At 42.7% G+C, this 23,051-nt stretch overlaps 1 protein-coding gene across 20 annotated transcripts in view; it reads left to right on the forward strand.

The window, feature by feature from the left end:
• PPIP5K1 (diphosphoinositol pentakisphosphate kinase 1) overlaps nucleotides 1-16,625 on the forward strand; it is a 248,836-nt gene extending 232,211 nt beyond the window's left edge. For 17 of the 20 annotated variants that reach the window (XM_077263604.1, XM_077263587.1, XM_077263585.1 and 14 more), the window contains 3 exons: nucleotides 2,269-2,406; nucleotides 10,752-10,865; nucleotides 14,537-16,625. In XM_077263604.1, coding sequence (XP_077119719.1) covers nucleotides 2,269-2,406; nucleotides 10,752-10,865; nucleotides 14,537-14,979 — 695 coding nt within the window. In that variant the 3' untranslated portion in view covers nucleotides 14,980-16,625. Of the gene's footprint in view, nucleotides 1-2,268; nucleotides 2,407-10,751; nucleotides 10,866-11,441; nucleotides 11,545-14,536 lie in introns of all 20 variants that reach the window. The other 3 variants (XM_077263596.1, XM_077263597.1, XM_077263586.1) reach the window with 3 other exon arrangements.
• Nucleotides 16,626-23,051: the final 6,426 nt, after the last annotated feature.

Raw genomic sequence — 23,051 nt, forward strand, 5'->3', positions numbered from 1 at the left:
TTCTATCTCACAGGCAGACAATGCGGGAATATTGTAACAGTACAGCAGAGCTGTTAGAGCTGCAGCTGCTAACTTGTTTGTTAGGGTATGTGCACACGATGCAGAAAACGCTGCGGATCTGCAGCGTTTCCGCAGCTGCGGGTCCGCAGCAGTTTCCCATGAGTTTACATTACAATGTAAACCTATGGGAAACAAAAAATGCTGTGCACATGCTGTGGAAAAAACCATGCGGAAACACAGCGGTTTACATTCCGCAGCATGTTACTTCTTTCTGTGGATTCCGCAGCGGTTTTACAGCTGCTCCTATAGAAAACCGCAGTTGTAAAACCGCAGTGAAATCCGCTGAAAAACCGCTGTAAATCCGCGATAAAGCTGCAGCACAAACGCAGCGTTTTTGCCCTGCAGATTTATCAAATCCGCTGCGGAAAAATCCGCAGTGGACCAATATACGTGCGCACATAGCCTTATGAGACAAATTTCAGTTCTGCTGTGCTGTGTTAGTTACCTGTTTCACACTGGTAACTCTGCCTTTCATTAAAAATAAGCTCTGGAGGCAGATTCTCATGCGGATCAGCATTCAGCCTATAGTCCTGAACAGCTCATTTACGTATAGGAATAAGACATCGGATCGCAATGCCCATATAGACTGCTTAGGAGGGTTGATTTTACTGGCTGATTCCCTTTAAGAAATGAAAGTTAATTGTGAAAGCCAGATTTTTTATTAGATGATTTTGTGAATTGGGGGGAGGGATATGTTAACTAAGGGAGTTTCTTTTAGTATACCCGATTCTTCAAAATGGCTGACCAGTTGATTTGATCACATAATAGTAACATAGTTATTAAGGTTGAAGGAAGACTTTAAGTCCATCTAGTTCAACCCATAGCCTAACCTAACATGCCCTAACATGTTGGTCCATGTTGGATTGAATAATGAAAACAATCCCTTGAGAGCCCATCACAACTAGCATTACTCTGCCTCATTGTAGAATTTGTGCATAAATTTCTGATGATTTGGAGTTGTTTAAGTGACTTTGAGATCCCACTGTTAATGAGCACAAAAAAAGTAAAATGTGTAAGACGAGGAGTTAAAGGGATATTCTTATCTCAGACATGTATGGTGTATCCACTAGGTATGACCTGATAGAACAGGAGTCTTCTGTCAATGGAGAGATGGCCGCCAACTTGTGCCTTTGTCCATTGAAATTTATTTCCAAAAATAGCACCACTATTTTGGAAATTTCATTTAAAATCAGTGGAGAAAGCAAAAAGCGCACTGCCACCTTGCACTGCCGAGGAACAGAGGAGTCCTTTTCTTGACATTATGTAGATCCCAGAGAACCCACATTTATCAGACGTTTGTAGACCACATTTGTGGTCTCTCCTATGGATAGACAATTAATGTCTGAGATGAGAATACGCTTTTAAAGGGAACCTGTCACCTGTAAACTCTACCTGTAAATATAGGGATAACCAGCAGATAAATAGCATTTAACTCCTGGTTAGCTGTTCACTGGAGCAGCTACAGGGAGAAAATGAAGTTTTACCTTCCCTGCAGCTGCTCACTTCTAGTCATCTAAGCAGTAAGTCACCGCTCAATATATCATGAGTATGGCTGCAATCACTCCCCCTTCGTATTGATTGAAAGCCTACTCTGCATTCATGCTGCACTCACATACTCCAGAGCTGACTGTCAATCATAGTGCCAGCAAAGTGATCCCAGCCGCACTCACTGTGCAGTGCTGTTACAGCCACCTGAACCACCCCAAAGACTGTAAGCAAGCAGCTGCAGGGAGAATGAAACTTTCTTTTTTCCTTAAACCGTTTTTAACGTTTATTTACCTTTAGGTTATTCCTATAGCTGCAGGTTAATAGCATCTGTGGACATGACAAACTCCTTATAAGACAAATAATAGATATCCAGAAGCATTACATATTGGACAGTAGGAAGAGGAGTCTTACGAATGATTCGAATATGAAAAGTAGGCTTTAATCTATATTTTCAACCCCACTTATGAGGAAGGCCCTGCATGCTTGAAATCACTATATAAACACTTCTATCGGATAAAAAGACATGAAGTGCAATGAGACTACGTTGGAGGACATGGCAGTAGGTCAGGGCAGTATAGCTAGTTGGCTAGGGCTCCTTGCACTCTTCTGCCCAAGCCAGGTATACAGTGTAACAATTTGGAGTAGGTAGAAGTATATGAATGTAAGGTCTATTGATTTGACGGTCTGGTAAAATGTATGTCCTTATTGTTTCTATTACAGGATTTGAGGGATGTTCAATGGTTCCTACCATCTACCCCCTGGAGACGCTTCACAACGCATTGTCTCTCAAACAAGTCAGCGCGTTTTTAACAGACATATGTAAAACATTTGCTGAGACTCACTGCCGAGGATCATCAGGTATAGTACATATTCTTATTATTGGATACCTTTTCATTTTATATATTTTGTTATAAGATGTGATGAGGTAAGTTTGTCAGAAATATGATGTGACAATGTATGAAAAAGATTGGTTTTCTGGCTAAACAAAAGAATAAATGATAAAATCAGGTCCACGATATACCATGTGTGTGTGCCTTAAAGGAAACTGTCAGCTGTTTCATACTGCCCTAGCCATTAGCGGCATGCAATACTGAAAGGCCTGCTCATTGCACAGGACTGGTTTTATTTTTATTTTTTTCCTGAAACATCCCAGCCCTACAACGTATGAGAAGGAGTCCGGGCCAGAAAGGGCCACCTGCTGGGCTTCTCCTCTCTACTCTTCCGCTGGCCCAGCTAGACTTGGTTTGTACCTATTTTTGTGAGCAATTCTTCCCAACTCCATTTATTTCTCATGACAGAAAAACGACTGGCACATCCAAACTAGTGTGAATAGGTGCATACCAGGAGCAGCTACCTCCATATATAATATACAAAAAAAGGTTGCACTCTATCGTGCCAAAACACGTCAAATATGAAATACATGAAATATGAATAGCAAAATGGCTTTTTGAACAAAAATTTTTGAGACGCTTAGCACAGAATTTGGCCAAATAGTGTGAGCCCATCAACCATCGTCAAGGTGGTCTCATTAAACTGATGGGTACCTGACCTCCCTGTCCAAATGTGAACACTTACCGAAGGCTAATGTCTGTATGCCTGGGTGAATATGGACACCTCTCTCAGCTAAGCGTCTCAAAAAATTTTTTCCTAATGTTCAAAAAGCCATTTTGCTATCCATTTATTTCTCAAGCAGTGTTTTTTTTTTTTCTCAAACATAAATAAGTTTACTGCAGTGAGTTAGCCTGTTGCTAATTCTTACTGGACGTACGTAGGGAAGCATGAAGCTGCTCACAGATTCTCTTTAAGGCTTTGCTACCACTATGAGCTTTTGGTAAATTTTTGAGGTTGCAGAATTTCTGCACCTATTATTTAAATGAAGTTACTTGCAATTTTTTCATTGCGTTTTTGTATGCGTTTTTTTTTAACATGCGTTTTTATCGGCTTATTTATGCTGCATTTATTTCTCTCTTGTTCGTGTGTCATGCTTTAAAGGGAGTCTGTCACCCCCCGAGAGGTATATGAATATGGGTATACAGGTAATAAAAATGTTACACTAGTCTTACCTGTATGCCTCATATTAATGGTCTTGTTGTTGAGAAATGTTATATTCTTTCTTCCAGGCTTCGGGGCGTGCGATGCTGTGAGAAATCCCTGTCTCCTGTCTTCATTGTTATATTACTCAGCTCCCATGCACGTCAGTTCTGGCCCCAGAATCCTGCGCCCTGCACTCCCTCACATACCGCTTCCTCCCTTCTATGGGCACTGCATTCAGCAATCTTCTGCGCAGGTGCTGGCAAGTCATTGTGGCCTCCGGTGTGTGCCCCGATAATATGCTCTCCCCACTTCCTCCCTGCATAGTCATCGCTATCAACCATGTGTACATAGCGATGACTATGCAGGGAGGAAGTGGAGAGAGCACCTTATCAGCACGCACATCGGAAGTCACTGAAGCAGAAGGCGCCTGCGCAGAAGATCCCCAAATGCAGTGCTCATAGAAGGGAGGATGAGGTATGTATTGTGGAAGGATTACAGGGTGCAGACAAGGATTTCTTACAACATCGCACACGCCCCGGAGCCTGGAAGAAATCATTAAAATAAAGACAGAATATAACACTTCTCCACAACAAGGCCATTAATATGAGGCAGACAGGTAGGACTAGTGCAACATTTCTATTACCTGTATGCTCATATTAATAGGCCATATACGCCTCGGGGGGTGACAGATTCCCTTTAAATAAAACTGCTTCCTTTTTGATACTTCCTGGTTTATTGCCTTGACAAAACTTTATTGATATTCTTAGATGATAACTATATGTGGTTTTGATGCGTTTCCACCTGAAAAATGCACACAAAAAAGTGTACTTTTTTTTTTTTGATGCGGATTTTTCACATCTAATGTAAGTCTATGGAGAAAACTGGCACAGAAAACTCAGTGTACCCGCAAGAGAAATTGACATGCTGCGGATTTGAAACACACACCACAGGTCAGATCACACAATGTTAAAAAGAAGAGCAGTGGGCATGAGATTTCTATAATCCCATCCATTTTACTAGACATGTAAGACGCTGCGCTTTTGACAAAAACGCACCAAAAACTCATTGTGGGAATGAAGTCTAAACTAATGCAGAATTCCAGGTAAGAGCTTACTACTGAGTCAGCTGCTGGCCTGCTTATTAGTTACACTTCGTTAGGTCACTACTAGTGTTGAGCATTCCGATACTGCAAGTATCGGGTATCGGCCGATACTTGCTGTATCTGAATTCCGATACCGAGATCCGATATTTTTGTGGTATCGGGTATCGGTATCGAAACAACATTAATGTAAAAATGTGTAAAAGAAAGAATTAAAATAAAAAATATTGCTATACTCACCTCTCCGACGCAGCCTGCACCTTAGGCTACGTTCACATTTGCGTTGTGCGCCGCAGCGTCGGCGCCGCAGCGCACAACGCAAACAAAAACGCGGCAAAACGCACGCTAAAACGCTGCGTTTTGCGCCGCATGCGTCGTTTTTGGCCGAAAGTTGGACGCAAAAAAAATGCAACTTGATGCGTTTCTTGCGTCCAACGCTTGTGGCCATGCGGCGCAAAACGCAGCACAACGCATGTCCATGCACCCCCATGTTAAGTATAGGGGCACATGACGCATGCGGCGCCGCTGCGGCGCCCGACGCTGCGGCGCTGACCGCAAATGTGAACGTAGCCTTACCGAGGGAAGCGGCAGCGTTCTTTGTTTAAAATTCGCGCTTTTCTTTCCTTTACTGAAGTCCCGGCTTGTGATTGGTCGCGTGCCGACCATGTGGCCGGGACGCAACCAATCACAGCAAGCCGTGACGTAATTTCAGGTCCTTCAGGATTTTAAAATTACGTTCCGGCGTTGTGATTGGTTGCGTCGCAGTCACATGGGCAACGCAACCAATCACAGCAAGCCGTGACGTAATTTCAGGTCCTTAAGGATTTTAAAATTACGTCCCGGCTTGTGATTGGTTGCGGCGCGGTCAACCAATCACAAGCCGGGAGGCTGGACACGCGCGCATTTTAAAATGGGCGCGTGTCCAGCCTCCCGTGACGTCCCGGCTTGTGATTGGTTGCGGCGCGGTCAACCAATCACAAGCCGGGAAGCCATTTTAAAATGCGCGCGTGTCCAGCCTCCCGGCTTGTGATTGGTTGACCGCGATGCAACCAATCACAAGCCGGGACGTCACGGGAGGTTGGACAAGCGCTCATTTTAAAATGCGCGCGTGTCCAGCCTCCCGGCTTGTGATTGGTTGATCGCGACGCAACCAATCACAAGCCGGGAGGCTGGACACGCGCCCATTTTAAAATGCGCGCGTTTCCAGCCTCCCGTGACGTCACGGCTTGTGATTGGTTGCGTCTCCCATGTGACTGCGACGCAACCAATCACAAAGCCGGGACGTAATTTTAAAATCCTTAAGGACCTGAAATTACGTCACGGCTTGCTGTGATTGGTTGCGTTGCCCATGTGACTGCGACGCAACCAATCACAACGCCGGAACGTAATTTTAAAATCCTGAAGGACCTGAAATTACGTCACGGCTTGCTGTGATTGGTTGCGTCCCGGCCACATGGGCGGCATGCGACCAATCACAAGCCGGGACTTCAGTAAAGGAAAGAAAAGCGCGAATTTTAAACAAAGAACGCTGCCGCTTCCCTCGGTAAGGTGCAGGCTGCGTCGGAGAGGTGAGTATAGCAATATTTTTTATTTTAATTCTTTCTTTTACACATTAATATGGTTCCCAGGGCCTGAAGGAGAGTTTCCTCTCCTTCAGACCCTGGGAACCATCAGGAATACCGTCCGATACATGAGTCCCATTGACTTGTATTGGTATCGGGTATCGGGTATCGGTATCGGATTGGATCCGATACTTTGCCGGTATCGGCCGATACTTTCCGATACCGATACTTTCAAGTATCGGACGGTATCGCTCAACACTAGTCACTACTATTTTCCCTGAATGCATCTTTCACTGTATATGAGCCAGGAGTCAGATTTACAAAATAAAGGCCACCATACACATTACATTTTAAAAGTCAACCAAACCTGCCAATTTCAGCAGAATTGACTGATCATCTATTGTGTGTCTGGGATGTCCTGCTGCCTCCTGACAGATTATGTTGGGGAACATAAGAATCAGTCGGCTGGAATTCAGTCACACCGTCCTTTATTCATTGGTAAGATAAGCCCCTACTGCCCTCTCATAGAGAACACTGGAATGTCCGTCTGAGCAGAGGTTTTGGAGAGAGTTGTCAGCCAAACACTGGTTAAGCTATCGAAGGTGTATGGCCTGCTAAGGTCTGAGGTCATCTGAATCACACATCCTGTCTCATCAGGAGCTCAGACTGCTCTTTTTATTGCTCAGATTGCCTACCATTTGTAAGTTCAGTCTGACCAGGTAAAAAACTACCTTTGAGATGATTTCTCCTACAGGATAGGTGGAATGATGATAAAGCACACAACCTTCACTGAGAACAAGAAGAGTGTCCGCTAACTCCTACACATTCACTGTGCCAAATGAGTCTTGTGCCGCATTGACACATTCATGAGTCAGTCTGGCCGCAAGTCTCCTCATCCAAATTTGACAGCCTCAATAAGTAGCTGTCAAGAAGGAATCGGGAGATCTGCAGCCAGTCTATGCACCGCAGGCCGTACTTGGACCCTGACACATGGATGTGTGAATGCAGCATTAGTGAGGGAAAGTTTGGATTTTAGCTATTTAGCAAAATATTTGGTTATGCGGCAGCTTGATAAACACAGTCTTTAATTTTGCCAAAAAAAAAAAGTTCTAATAAGTTTGTTCTTTTTACATACAAAGTAGAACGCATTATATAGAAAGCAGCTAAGATATCTGGTCATAGGCTACGTTCACATTTGCGGCCAGCGCCGCAGCGTCGGGCGCCGCATGCGTCATGCGCCCCTATATTTAACATGGGGGCGCATGGACATGCGGCGCACTTGCGTTTTGCGCCGCATGCGTCGCTGCGGCGCCCGCGTCGGGGCGCAGAGGACGCAGCAAGTTGCATTTTTGCTGCGTCCAAATTCAATGAGAAAAACGACGCATGCGGCGCAAAACGCAGCGTTGTGCATGCGTTTTGCTGCGTTTTTGTTTGCGTTGTGCGCTGCGGCGCCGACGCTGCGGCGCACAACGCAAATGTGAACGTAGCCTTAGCTATCAGTGAGACATATATCTTGGTGTGCATAAATAGCGATAATTCCAAGATTTATGTGACCTCTAGCACAAATACAGTTGGGATAATAAGTATTTGATACACTGCAGTTGTTGCAAGTTTTCCCACCTTCAAAGAATGGAAAGGTCTGTAATATCGTAGGTACACTTCAACTGTGAGAGACAGAATCCTTAAAAAAAAAAAAAATCCAGAAAATCACATTGTATGATTTTTACATACCGTATATACTTGAATATATTACGAGTTTTTCAGCATATTTTTCTGTGCTGAAAATGTTCCCCTTGGCTTATAATCTGCGCTGGCAGTGAATAATCAATTCTCTGTAATAGCGCACAGAGTGTCAGCCGCAGCAGCTCGCTCCTTAACTACTCACTACTTAAGAGAAATGATTATTGGGAGTGGAGAGAAGTAAATATTCATTTCTCTTAAAGGGAATCTGTCACCCCCAAAATTCGCATATAAGCTAAGGCCACCGGCATCAGGGGCTTATCTACAGCATTCTGTAGTGCTGTAGATAAGCCCCCAATGTCACCTGAAAAATAAGAAAAACAGGTTAGATTATACTCACCCAGGGGCGATCTCGGTGTGGTCCAGTCCGATGGGCGTCGCGGTCTGGGGCCTCCCATCTTCATACGATGACGTCCTCTTCTTTGCTTCCTGCCGCGGCTCCTGCGCAGGTGTACTTTATCTGCCCTGTTGAGGGCAGCATAAAGTACTGCAGTGCGCAGGTGCCGGGCCTCTCTGACCTTTCCCTGCTCCTGCGCACTGCAGTATTTTGCTCTGCCCTCAACAGGGCAGATAAAGTACACCTGCGCAGGAGCCGCGGCAGGAAGCAAAGAAGAAGACGTCATCGTATAAAGATGGGAGGCTCCGAACCCGGACCGCTGCGGACCACCCCTGGGAAAGTATAATCTAACCTGTGTTTCTTATCTTTCAGGTGACATCGGGGCTTATCTACAGCATTACAGAATGCTGTAGATAAGCCCCTGATAGCGGTGGCCTTAGCTTATAGGCAAATTTTGGGGTGACAGATTCCCTTTAAGTAGCGGGCACACATGACCGCCCAGTGGCTGACACTGTGTGCGCTACCTAATAGCAATGAATACTCACTGCCCTCCAAGCATATAGTTCAGGCGTGGGGAGCAGTGAGCATTCCGGCAGCTGTGCTCTTCTTGTAAGCAGCGCATGAGGTCCCTACCATGCGCTGCTTACAAGCATAAAGCAGCTGCTGCCACAAGAAAAAGACACTGCAAGGGAGCGCAGAAAGGTAAGTATAATGGTTTATTTATTTATTTTTAAAGTTTTTTGATGGGGGCCATGCATGCCAAGATAACGATGGGGCCAATCATACAAGGATAGGGATGAGGAGTCATGCATACAAGGATGGGAATGAGGAGCCATGCATATAAGGATAGGGCTGAGGAGCCATGCATACAAGGATAAGGATGAGGAGCCATGCATACCAGGATAGGGATGAGGAGCCATGCATACAAGGATAAGGATGAAGAGCCATGCATACAAGAATAGGAATGAGGAGCCATGCATACCAGGATAAGGCTGAAGAGCCATGCATACACGAATAGGAATGAGGAGCCATGCATACCAGGATAGGGATGAGGGGAGAATGCATACCCGGCTTATACTCGAGTCAATAAGTTTGCCCAGTTTTTTGTGGTAAAACTAGGTGCCTCGGCTTATACCCCAGTACATGCGGTAATTAATTTGCATTTTATTGCATGAAATAAGTATTTAATACAATAGAAAAACAGAACTAAATATTTGGTACAGAAACCTTTGTTTGCAATTACAGAGGTCAGGCGTTTCCTGTATTTCTTAACCAAGTTTTCACACACTTCAGCAAGACTTTTGGACCACTCCTCCACACAGATCTTCTCCAGATCTTTCAGGTTTCGGGGGTGTCGCTGGGCAACATTGAGTTTCAGGTCCCTCCAAAGATTTTCTATTGGGTTCAGATCTGGAGATTGGCTAGGCCACTCCAGGACCTTGAAACGGAGACACTCCTTAGTTGCCCTGGCTGTGTGTTTCGGGTCATTGTCATGTTGGAAGACCCAGCCACAACTCATCTTCAATGCTTTTACTGAGGGAAGGAGTTTGTTGGCCAAAATCTCGCAATACATGACCCCATCCATCCATGACCACGTGACCTTCTCTTATTCCTCCTCTGGATCATCCAGATGGTCATTGGTGAGCAGGGGGACCTTGTGTGCCCTTCAGGATTTTAATCCATGACAGGGTAGTGTGTTACTAACGGTAATGTTTGAGACTGTGGTCCAGCTTTCTTCAGGTCATTGACCAGGTCATCCTGTGTAGTTCTGGGCTGATGCCTGACGTTTCTCAAACTCATCCTTACCCCACAAGGCTTGATCTTGCATGGAGCCCCAGACTGAGGAAGATTGACAGTCATCCTTTCATCCTTTGTTTCTTCCATATTCTAATAATTGTGCCAACAGTTGTTGCATTCTAACCAAGCTGCTTGCCTATTGTCCTGTAGCCTATCCCAGCCTTGTACAGGTCTACAATTTTGTCCCTGCTCTTTGGTCTTGGCCATGGTGCATAGGTTTGAATGTGATTGATTGTGTGAACAGGTGTCTTTTATACAGGTAATGAGTTCAAACAGTTGTAGTTAATACAGGTAATGAGTGCAGAGTAGGGGGGCTTCTTAAAGAAAACTTAGAGGTCTGTCAGAGCCAGAATTCTTAGTGATTTGTCGGTGATCAAACACTAATTTCATGCAATAAAATGCACTTTAATTATGTAATAATCATACAATGTGATGTTCTGTTTTTTAGTTTTAAGATTCTGTCTCTCACAGTTGTAGTGTGCCTACGATAAAAATTACAGACCTCTCCATTCTTTGTAGGTGGGAAAACTTGCAAAATCAGCAGTGTGTCAAATACCTATTTTCCACACTGTATGAACTCAGAGTAATATCTATCACAGCTGAGTAATCACTACCATTTCTTCAATTCTTTCAGCAGGATGTGACTCCATGATAAACCGCCATGCAACAGGAGATGTTTATCTGCCTCACCGAATTCTCTCATCCTCATCACTTCCTTTGCGACACCGCTCAGAACGGCCTCCTTGGTGTAAGTACTTGTGGTGTATATGTTACAGTATAAAGATTACATGGAAAGGAAGCTTAAAGGTGTTGTCTGGTTGTCCACTCCTAGGACAACCCCTTCTTAAGCTAAATGTTTGGCCCCGATAAAATAATAAAGCCTATACTCACCTCCTGTGCCGGTCCATTCCAGCGATGTCGGCACCCGCGGTCCTGGGGCTGTGATGCGGCGGAATGACACGTGATGCCCGGTGTCCAATCAGCAATGGTGTCTCTGTCTCCCTCTTCACGTTCAGTTTGCCTGAAGGCGAAGTCCGGGATCAGCGGCAGAAGGTGGAGACAGTGACGCCAGCGCTGATTGGCTGCCTGTATCACAAGACCGTATTACAGCCCCAGGGCGAGCGAGTGCTGGTACCGCGGGAACGGCACTGGCACCGCAGGTAATAGGCTTTTATTATTCTATTGGGTCTGAACATTTAGTTTAAGAAGGGGTTGTCCTAGTAGAGGACAACCCCTTTAAAGGGGTTCTCTGGGCAAAATATAACTTTCACCAAGTGATAGGCTATGTAAAAAAAATAACAAATTCAGCCATTCTCACCAACAGGCACACAACTGGACCCAGCACAGGTCACTGCTTCATCTGCACAGAGACAGGAAGCGGTGATGTCACCGGACCACTGCGACTTGTGATTGGCTGCAGTGTTCAGGTGACTTTATTTAGTGCGTCCTCACAAAACATGCAATAAGGTGTTTTTGTAATCACCTGTCCACTGAAATCAATCACAGGACCTAGCGGTTTGGCTGCTTGTGGAACAATAATAATTCTTCTTTCTGTGTACGGGCAGGCCACAGAGCAGCCTGTGTTAGACCAAGGGTGGGTGCCTGTACCCGGGTACGACTTAGGTTTTTCTTTGGGTTTTTTTTTACTGCTCCAAGCCACCATTGACATTTTGTCTGAACAAACCCCTTTAACTTCTGTTATTCATTTTCAGTCTACTGTCTTCAATTCTTATCGCAGCTATTTATAACTGTTTTAAAGAGGTGTTTCTGATGCACAGAAAAAAAACATTTAAATTTGCTCGTTAAACATTAAAACCTCCCGATTACACAAAATAGCTTGTTGGGCTTCACCACTAACCACTATGGACAGCACAGTGGCTCAGTGGTTAGCATTGCAGCCTTGCAGCGCTGAAGTCCTGGGTTCAAATCCCACCAAGGACAACATCTGCAAGGAGTTTGTATGTTCTCCCCGTGTTTGCGTGGGTTTCCTCCTGGTTCTCTGGTGTCCAAAGACATACTGAGAGGGAATTTAGACTGTGAGCACTAATCGCTGCGGAATATGATATAAGCAAAGCATAATAATAATGACTAACCCATCTGCAATTGCGCTAGGATGACAGAGCCATGAAGAAGACGGATGTAAGCTTGTGTATTGAAAAGTTAAAATGTCAACCCATAGTGATCTCTTGCTTGGTGACTTGCAGACTTGACCAGGAGGATAAGACAGCCTTCATTCTTTGGGTCTGTGTTGACACATCACAGAATAGAAGGAAATCACAAAGCTTCTGGAACTACGTGACTAAAGTTTGATATGCTGATTCTGCGCATAATTGTAAAGACAACCATGTTAGAAAGTGTTATCAAATTATTTTATTGAATTATTGCTTAGTATAATTTTTATTACAGATGTACGACATGTTAACATTAGAATTGAGCAAATTTTTCAATATTTGGTTCAGATTACGATCGCCAGTGAATATTGTATTTGCAATATTCGCCAAACGCCATTGGAGTCAATGGGAGTAGAAATGAGCGAATCTGTTCAAATCCAATCATCAAACACAAATTTGGCATAAATATGGCAAATTCAGATTCGGCGACTGATTCTGAACATGTTCGCTTAAGGCATTCACACTAGGTGTTTTTGCAGCGTGTTTTCTTTTTTTTATGCAAATTTTTGGCTGCTTTTTACAGTACCAGAAAAGTCTATTGGATTTCAGAAATTTCCTGCGCACAGCTTGGTTTTATTGTCATCAGGATTTTTTGCTTTGCATGGTTTTTTGCACAATGTTGCATGTCACTTCTTTCAGCGTTTTTCACCCATTGAAATGAATGGGTGGAGAAAAATTGTACCAAAACGCAGGTATCAGGTTGTGCTGCATATTTTGCACCAAAACCTGATTCTATAGATTGGGAAACTTTTTTTTTCAGCAGTAAACTCTATCAGCATTCACAAGAGACAAATCGAGCATGTCAAAACCACAGCAAAAAAACAAAGATAAATGCTTTTTTTCTGCAGCTTCTTTCCTGCCAAGAGATCAGGTATATATTGTAACGTGTTGTGTGCTCAGTGTCATGCTGTTTGTTCAATCTTTTGTAGGACGTGGATGAAGCTGCTGATGTTTTACTTCTCAGCCTTTTGAAAACTCCTTTGCATTATTGTTTTGTGAAGACAAACAGCATAACTTAATTTTATTTATTTTTTTAAACTACAACTGTAGAAAAAAAGACGTAGATCCCACATCTAAAGCTCATACGCTGATCTATTGCTGAGCTAAGCGAACATTTCCAAAACTAAATATTTAGAAAACGAAACATGTTAACATTCTGATTGCACTGTATGAAGCGAACCGCTAAGTGGGTTCCTGACTTCAAAGTTGTGGCGAACAGCTGTGAAGTAATAATTCATCAGCAGGAGGAGCAACACAGACGGACACATCAGTGCTTTTCCCATGACCTGCGGAAATCTCACACAGGCGCCATCATTACCAGGGGCTGGTCATGCACAGTAACATCCAAACGACACAGTTCAGCTAAGAAACCGATCTGTGCATGCGCCACTCCTGGCGATGCTGGGTCATTGAGAAAGCAGTAACCTGTCAGTTATAGACCGGAGGCAGGTGGGGGTGAGAATATCTTTAGGCTAGAGGTCCTCTTTAAAGGGACTCTGTCAGCACCAAATGACAGTTCAAACCAAGTACAGGTGCTCGGTGCCAGACATTTAAGTAAACCTTCCCACCTGGTTGTCTTCCATCTATCTCCCCTCCTCTTCTTTGAATTACCGATCTGGCTTCATAGAGCGAAAGAAGATTGGATATAGATGGAAATCAAGCAGGTGGGAAGGTGTATTGAAAAGTTTGGCCGCACCAAGGGGACTTAATTTGAACGGTCATTCTGTACTGACAGTCCATTTAAGGAAAACCAGTAGAACCTGTCAGCTCTCAAATACCATGCTTTTCTGTATTGTGTGTACGCACATGTGTGAATAACTTACTATTTGTTTAATGCGTAGGAGTTTTTTGGTTTTCTATTACAAGTAGTGATGAGCGAGTATACTCGTTGTTCGAGTTTTCCCGATCATGCTCGGATGGTCTCCGATTATTTTGGCGTGCTCGGAGATTTAGTTTTTGTCATGCAGCTGCATGATTTACGGATGCTAGACAGCCTGAGAACATGTGGGGATTGCCTGGTTGGTAGGGAATCCCCACATGTATTCAAGCTGTCTAGAAGCCGTAAATCATGCAGCTGCATGACAAAAACGAAATCTCCGAGCACGCCAAAATAATCGGAGATCATCCGAGCATGATCGGCAAAACACGAGCAACGAGTATACTCTCTCATCACGAATTACAAGTCATTAATGTAGTTAAAGAATGATGTCACTAAATGATAACAAATCCATTATATTGTCATTAACAGATAGCAGCGGTCCATCCAGCACTGTGTCAAGTGCAGGGCCTTCATCTCCAACCACTATAGACCTTTCAGCACGTTTTAACTTTAATGAAAAGACACTGACTGAAGATCACAGAAGAAAGTTAAATCTTGATATGTTGCAGCCCCAGCAGTCACAAAATGGTGACACAGCCAGCTGTCAAGACATATCACATAACACACCTCCATTGGAAGAACCGTCGAACACTAAAGCATTGTCACCACAGCCTTCTTGTGACTTACCATCAACTCCGCAGCTATCCATTGAAGACAAAACCGAAGCACCAGAAGACTTAATTAGAAATGAAGATCCCACAAAGGAGACAGTGTGGAACATGGACTCTGGTGATCAAATCCTTCCGCAGTCAGCACTAAATGAGCAGCTATTCACAGAGCTTTCCATACATGGACAGGAAACCTCACTGTAGATCACATAATAATGACAGTTATCAGTTCCAATAAAGATCAAACAATATTATATGTTGCAATGAAAACAATGGCTAACTTAGGACCTTAAAAAAAAACTTTTTTATTGTTTTTTTATAAGGTCAAAAAATTGAGCAGGTGCCTAGGACCCCACAAATGACTTACTGTATGAGGTTGAAGAACGGGTGTCGGTATGTCTCCTGGATCAACATCAGTTATTAGACTTTAGTGAATTAAAATATTTCTAAGCTGCTGAAGAATGTTTGTTTTTTTTACAAGGAAAATGATCCTTCAACCACTAATTTACTACTTATTGGTCGGATTTCTTGACCTGGACGTGGTAAACTGCCTAATTGTGGACTGCAGCAACATGTGCCGCTGAATGAAACCTGTTTTGTTGAATTCTGCTTTGCAAACCTCTGCAGTTTAATGTAGCCTACACCTTTTTAATCGCGGTTCCTTTCATTGGACAGTTTGGACTTTTGCTCAGCTTTAGCGCCATAAAAAATCTTATGACAGCAGATGAACTCAATTGCAGAAATCGGATCCTTGTGATAGCATACTGCCGTATGATGAGCCACTGATCTAGATACTGACCACTACCTATATCATGCTCATAGGTTTCCAGCTGTTGACTGAGATGTTTTATGAGAAAGATTATTGTTTTGAATGAATATAATCCATTTATTTATTGCCCTTTATTTTTATATTCATCTGTTTTCATTACTATTTCTTGCATATTGACCGATAAATCCAAGCAATGCTGGTAAAACGGTATGTTAGAATTTCACCAGCATTGAAGAATAACTGAAAGCTAGGTGTGATGCATGAATATTTTTAAAGGGATACTGTGTTACGAAACTGCTGATTATTGTTGTTCCTTTCTAGGACTGTGCTAATGGTATTGTACTATGTTAAGTACAATACTCACATTCTCTCACCAGAATGATAGGACACCTTCAAGTTGTAATACATTTCTGGAGAATTTTGGATTAACACCTTGAAGGATTCAATACTGTCTGCACTGAGCTGTTGCGTCATACACCATTTGCACTTTGCGCTTTTGTGGTATGACTGATTGTGCCAGAGAGATTTTAGTTAAAAAATATTTTTGACTGTGTGTTAGGATCTACCTGCAACGACTGAATTTAATTTCTTCTACCGACTTTGTGTGACTGCGTGTAGAATATACTGCCAGTTGCCCCTCTTTTGGGCACGTAGAGATTTATACTAAAGCAGCTAGAGCAGTTGTGGCTTTATATTTTGTATAATGATTGGACCTTACAGGGTGCGTTTTAGTCCTGATGAATACTTGAAAATCACTGCTGAGCAAGAATATTTTCTTGCGTATGGTTGACAGTTCACTTATCGAACAGAAGTTTTTAGGTGCCAAAAGCGAATAACAATAATAATCGTTTTCTATTTTCTCAAGCATTTATGGGAAAAGTTATCATTAAAAACTTAAGGTAAACTGTCATTGGAATGTGATCTGGTACCTATAACGGAGTAAGTCTGTGGCTTTTTATACAAGATGTTGGACTCACTAGAATGCATCCTGTGCTGTTATACTTGACCGCCGATTATGGCTACCGGTTTTCGTGTACTTTATTTATAAATATATATATATATATATATATATATATATATATATACACATATATATATATATATATATATATATATATATATACACACATACGTACAGCTACATTCTCTGTTTTTTCAAGCAGTCTTTATTTTTGTTTCTTTAGTTACATAGTGAAATAAATTTAAAAGGAAAGGACTGATAATTTATTGTAAGAAAAAAAATGCATATAAAAAATAATATAAATTTCTAATAAAACCGGAAGCCCTAATTGCAGTTGGAAAGAGATTTATTGTGTAAGAGGTGAAGAGAAAAATGCTATTTTTAAAATAATCTATTACAATTTAAATGAGTAAATCTATATTATATATAAATATAAAAGTTTATGTAGAAACCGTTGTCCAATGTATTTCTCCATGCTCATATTACCACTGTGCTGAATAGAAGAAGTTGGTGTCGGCTTTAATACTCTGTGATCAGTAGTTGTTCTGTATACTTATGCTCTGGCTTTGTACACATTGTAGATTTATTTTGTGGATGAGTATACTGTAAATTGTCACTTTATGTTGTGATTCTCTTTATAATTGTTGTTTTGCTGTAATGTGTATAAGTTATACGGTACATGGGTATTCTGTGCTGATTATTTTCTCGCTGTGGCCGAATGAAGCTGCCGTCTTTATCTGAGCGGTTCTTTTCCCGCTGTGGCCGTATGAAGCTGGCGTCTTTATCTGAGCGGTTCTTTTCCCGCTGTGGCCGTATGAAGCTGGCGTCTTTATCTGAGCGGTTCTTTTCCCGCTGTGGCCGTATGAAGCTGGCGTCTTTATCTGAGCGGTTCTTTTCCCACTGTGGCCGTATGGCGCTGGTGTCTTTATCTGAGCAGTTCTTTTCCCGCTGTGGCCGCACGCAGGAGACTTCTTTATCTGAAAAGATATCCCATTTTGAGGAAACAAGGGAATACATCCTACACCGTCTTTGTCTTCATTCATTGTTACATCCTATGTGTTTGTTAGCCAATACATTGTGTGCACAAAACGACAATTGAAGATATGAGGGAACTTTTGATCCAGTCTGATATGTAACAGTCCGTCTTATTGATCAAGGCTAGTTTTGTAGGACCATCAGACTAATATGATTTCCAGAAAGTCTGCAGTTTTTGAGTAGGAAATATTCGACCTTTTTAGGAATTTTTTAGGAAATAATTTTTCTGAATTCTTTCTTTTTTTCTGTATTTCGACACAACGTTCATCTGAAAATAACATAGTGGCAGTACTTTCATGTTGGTCCTTCTATAGCGGGAGGAGTGCAAACAATCATGAGCTTATTGTTTTCTGTTCTATGTCTTAAAGGGAATGTATGATTAAAAATTGATCTATTTGTTTAAATCAGGTTTTTATGTCAAAAATTTTGTAAGTGTTTTTGGTGTGTTTTTTTCATTTTTATTATCAGGTCATTATCATTTTTTTTTTTTTTTTTTTTTTTTTTTTTAAATCTCGAACTCTTGTAATTTTAACCCTGACTACTGAGCCTGATAATAGACTGTCATTCCTGTTCTGTACAGATCACTTTTCAACAGTAATCACTAAATGCTTACAGGTAGGATCTAAATTGATGACACAATTAGAAAGTAAAAATATAGAAAGTTTTGTTTTTGAGGCTTTAAATAGTAAAACAAAATCATGGTCATATATTTCATTTAACCCTTTCCCAACATATGAAATACTGTTACGTAATTTGTCTGGTTCCTGACTTTGCATCTTTCTCGGCAGATAATGGCTGTGTTACCCAACGATAATCTGCCTCAAACAGCAGCAAGTGGAGCTGAGCTCCACTCACTGTTGTTGGCTATTTAAATGCCATTTTCAGTCTCTGACAGCGGCATTTACAGTGTTCTCTAGGGGGCACGCCTTCCCACATTCCCATCAGCTCCCCATGATGGGTTGCTTTGGCAGCTGGTGATCTGCTTAAGGCCCCTGTTTATGTCATGACATTGTGACTATAAAGACCAGCCTGTGGCTGACATTCACAGAGACCACTATATAGCATAATGAGTCAGAAGATCATAGGTTCAAGTTCCCTAAAGGCACTACAAAATAAAATGAAATGGAACAAATATATAAATTCAAATCACTCTCTTTTTCTCCCATTAAAAATACAAAATGTGAGAAATATACATATTTGGTATCAATGCATCCGATCGGTAAACAAAGTAGCTGGGGAAAAAATCAAATTACCAGAACTGCAGTTTTTTGGTTGCAGCATCTCTGCAAAAAAACTAATAAAAATGTCGTACATTCTATAAAATGGTATCAATGAAAACATTAGCCTTCCACTCAAAAAAAATAAATGCTCACACAGCTCCATTGACTAAAACCGAAAATGTTATTGATCCTATAAAGTGTAGACACAAGCAAATTTGAATTTTTTTTTATTTTTTTTTTTTGGGGGGGGGGGGGGTCCGAATTTCCAAATTTTTTTCATCTGGAGAATTATATCAATATGTCGATTTTACTATATAATGAATTCTGAAAAAAAAAAAACAAACCCCAAAACAATTGTAGAATTTGATTTTTTACGCCATTTCATTGCACTTGGAATTGATACGGCAAGCGATGTGAGCAAAGTGTATGCCTGCAAACAGCAGCAACAGGTGTTTTTTAAGCTTTTAGTAGAGTGGAAACCAGCTCACCTGGATGGCTCTCAGTGCTCACAAGCAAGGAAAAATGTGTGACCTCTGGTGAGCAATACAAAGGAAAAAAAGTTCCAGCTTCTTAAAATTCCAAAATGTATTCAAATACATCTTTTAAAACTTAAGTGCATGGATCCATAATGTGATCAAGGGCAGCGCATTTCCAAAACTCTCCGGCGTTCTTTCTCAGAGCTGTAAAATGCGTTGGTCTTGATCACATTATGGATCCATGCACTTAAGTTTTAAAAGATGTATTTGATCACATTTTGGGATTTTAAGAAGCTGGAAAATCTCTTTTCTTTGGATTTTTTAAACTGACTACAGTATTCAGGTTGTTATTAAAATTATGCTATAAAGAACAAGGTAAAAGACAGCTATATCTCTCATACACACAATGTTCTGCCCACTGTGTTCTCTGAGAGCCATATGCAGGATCCTTATCATCCCAGACAATCATATGTCCAAGGAGAGCTTGGGGCCTCTATATACACACATGGCTATGTTCACATGTCTGTTTTCTGCTTACTGGATCCAGTAAGCAAAAGATGGATCCATTACCAATGAAAGAAAAAAGGATGTCTAATTAACGTATCCGTTTTCCCTAGACTTCATTGTTAAAAAAAAAACTGGTTGCAGCAGAGATCAGTTATTTAAAAAAAAAAATGTGTCTGCACAATGTTTTTGCCAACCGATTGCTACCCGATCCATTCTATCACTACTGGGAATGGGCATATTAACATAGCCTAAGACTATCGGCTGAGACTGTCTCTATCAGTGTGTTCGGACCACTTTTTAGTCTAATCTGTGTAGGGTCTTTGGGTATTAAGTAATCAAATATTATCTTGAACCTTTGTGCAATCCAGACATTGACTGTCGCTGTGGTTAAAAGGTGATGACTCCCTTTTACAAAACTCATAGACCCATCATAAAATTTGTGATGCAGTGAAACGCAATGCGGCTCTTGTTCTAGATAATTGTGCAAAGGAATCGTGGCTGTGCGCATGTTATGTTACAGCTTATCTACTTGCTTTCAAGGAAAGAAATATTCATTGCTTACACTGAGAGGCTGAATACCCATTACTGCGTAGACTCAGCACCTGCAGCTATTGCAGATCAGCTCAGCTTGGAGTCCAACATACCCTAGTAGGCCGGGATCACACATGCAAGAAATACGGCCGAGTCTCGAATGTTAATACCTGGCATTGCCGCCGTCAGTCAGGAGCAGAGCGTGCGGCTGCATGTATTGCTATGCGGCCGCACGCTTCGCTCCTGAGTGACGGCGGCAATGCCGGGTATTAACATGCGAGACTCGGACGTATTTCTCGCATGTGTGATCCCGGCCGTAGAGTGTGTTTAACTTGAGCAAGGATAAAGCTTTGAAAGGAACCGGTCATTCGATTCATGCTGCCCAAATCACAGGCAGCATGAATCAAAGCCTGTCCTCATGTTACCAGAAGGTTATTCTTCTGACATTGACTAGTTAGCCAGGGAGTTTAGGGAGAAATCTGACTAGTCCATCACCACCCACAGCCGGCTTCTTTCTACACTGCTTTAGGGGATCGACAGGTCCCTACCGTGTGTGTACATTGTTTCTCTCTACAGTCCCCAGCCAGCTATTTATACTATGTTTTCTCTGAAACTCTGAACGTTTCTGGGAAAGCATACGTGGCTGGAATCGTTCTGATTCCTGCTGCCTGTGGTGTGGGCAACATGAATCGACTGACAGGTTCCCTTTTAGTAGTGTAAAGTAATATAATCACTTTAATAGGGTTGTGAAGGATTAGAAAATCATGGTCGAAAGGTGCCAGATTTGCCCGTATGTCTGAGCTTTATCACATATCCTGTAGACAGGTGTGTCATTGTTTTTATAAGAAAGCAGTCTTGCTTTTTTAAACCTGCCAAAAAGTTCTGTTATTTGGATTTATCTGTTGATAATACATTGTGTCTTAAGGCCTTCTTCTCAGTTGACTTCACATACACAGGCCGAGTCCTCCTGTGTTCTCTGAGAAAACCGCCAGCTGACACATGGAAAGGGAACTCCTCTCCAGGAGAACAATGCGATTGGCAGCCCTCGATCGATCGGTCATGCCCTATCAACATCTCCTCCAACAATCAGTCGGCAGCCCCATACACATTAGATAGTTATCTGAACCCATTGTTATCTGCATGTTCGGTCAACATTAGTCTATGTGTATGGGACCTTTAGGGTACCGTCTCACATAACGATTTACCAACGATCACGACCAGCGATACGACCTGGCCGTCATCGTTGGTAAGTGGTTGTGTGGTCGCTGGGGAGCTGTCACACAGACCGCTCTCCAGCGACCAACGATGCCGAAGTCCCCGGGTAACCAGGGTAAACATCGGGTTACTAAGCACAGGGCCGCGCTTAGTAACCCGATGTTTACCGTGGTTACCAGCGTAAAAGTAAAAAAAAACAAACAGTACATACTTACATTCCGGTGTCTGTCCCCCGGCGTTCTGCTTCTCTGCACTGTGTCTGTGCCAGCCGGAAAGCACAGCCGTGACGTCACCGCTGTGCTCGCGTTCCGGCTGGCCGGCGCTCACAGTGCAGAGACGCAGAACGCCGGGGGACAGACACCGGAATGTAAGTATGTACTGTTTGTTTTTTTTAACTTTTACGCTGGTAACCACGGTAAACATCGGGTTACTAAGCGCGGCCCTGCGCTTAGTACCCCGATGTTTACCCTGGTTACAAGCGAACGCATCGCTGGATCGCTGTCACACACAACGATCCAGCGATGACAGCGGGAGATCCAGCGACAAAAGAAAGTTCCAAACGATCTGCTACGACGTACGATTCTCAGCAGGGTCCCTGATCGCTGCTGCGTGTCAGACACAGCGATATCGTATGGATATCGCTGGAACGTCACGGAACGTACCGTCGTAGCGACAAAAGTGCCACTGTGAGACGGTACCCTTAGACTTTGATTCTGCACTGTTAAAACAGATCTGTCTCCAAATGTCACAATACAGACTACATGCATTAATAATTAAATAGATCTCTAAGACACAGCCTTAAGGTACCGTCACACTAAACGATATCGCTAGCAATCCGTGACGTTGCAGCGTCCTGGCTAAGCGATATCGTTTAGTTTGACACGCAGCAGCGATCAGGATCCTGCTGTGATGTCGCTGGTCATTGAACAAAAGTTCAGAACTTTATTTGGTCGTCAGACCGGCGTGTATCGTCGTGTTTGACACCAAAAGCAACAATACCAGCGATGTTTTACACTGGTAACCAGGGTAAACATCGAGTTACTAAGCGCAGGGCCGCGCTTAGTAACCCGATGTTTACCCTGGTTACCAGTGTAAAATGTAAAAAAACAAACAGTACATACTCACCTTCGCGTCCCCCGGCGTCCGCTTCCCACACTGACTGAGCGCCGTAAAGTAAAAGTACAGCACAGCGGTGACATCACCGCTCTGCTGTTAGGGCCGGCGCTCAGTCAGTGCAGGAAGCGGACGCCGGGGGACGCGAATGTAAGTATGTACTGTTTGTTTTTTTTACATTTTACGCTGGTAACCAGGGTAAACATCGGGTTACTAAGCGCGGCCCTGCGCTTAGCAACCCGATGTTTACCCTGGTTACCCGGGGACCTCGGCATCGTTGGTCGCTGGAGAGCGGTCTGTGTGACAGCTCTCCAGCGATCAAACAGCGACGCTGCAGCGATCGGCATCGTTGTCGCTATTGCTGCAGCGTCGCTTAATGTGAAGGTACCTTTACTTTATAAATCTGGATCAGAATAGCTGTATAATTTATTTTGAAAGTGTAATCTCCA

Source organism: Ranitomeya variabilis, chromosome 5 (genome assembly GCF_051348905.1).
Source record: "Ranitomeya variabilis isolate aRanVar5 chromosome 5, aRanVar5.hap1, whole genome shotgun sequence".
Lineage (NCBI taxonomy): Eukaryota > Metazoa > Chordata > Amphibia > Anura > Dendrobatidae > Ranitomeya > Ranitomeya variabilis.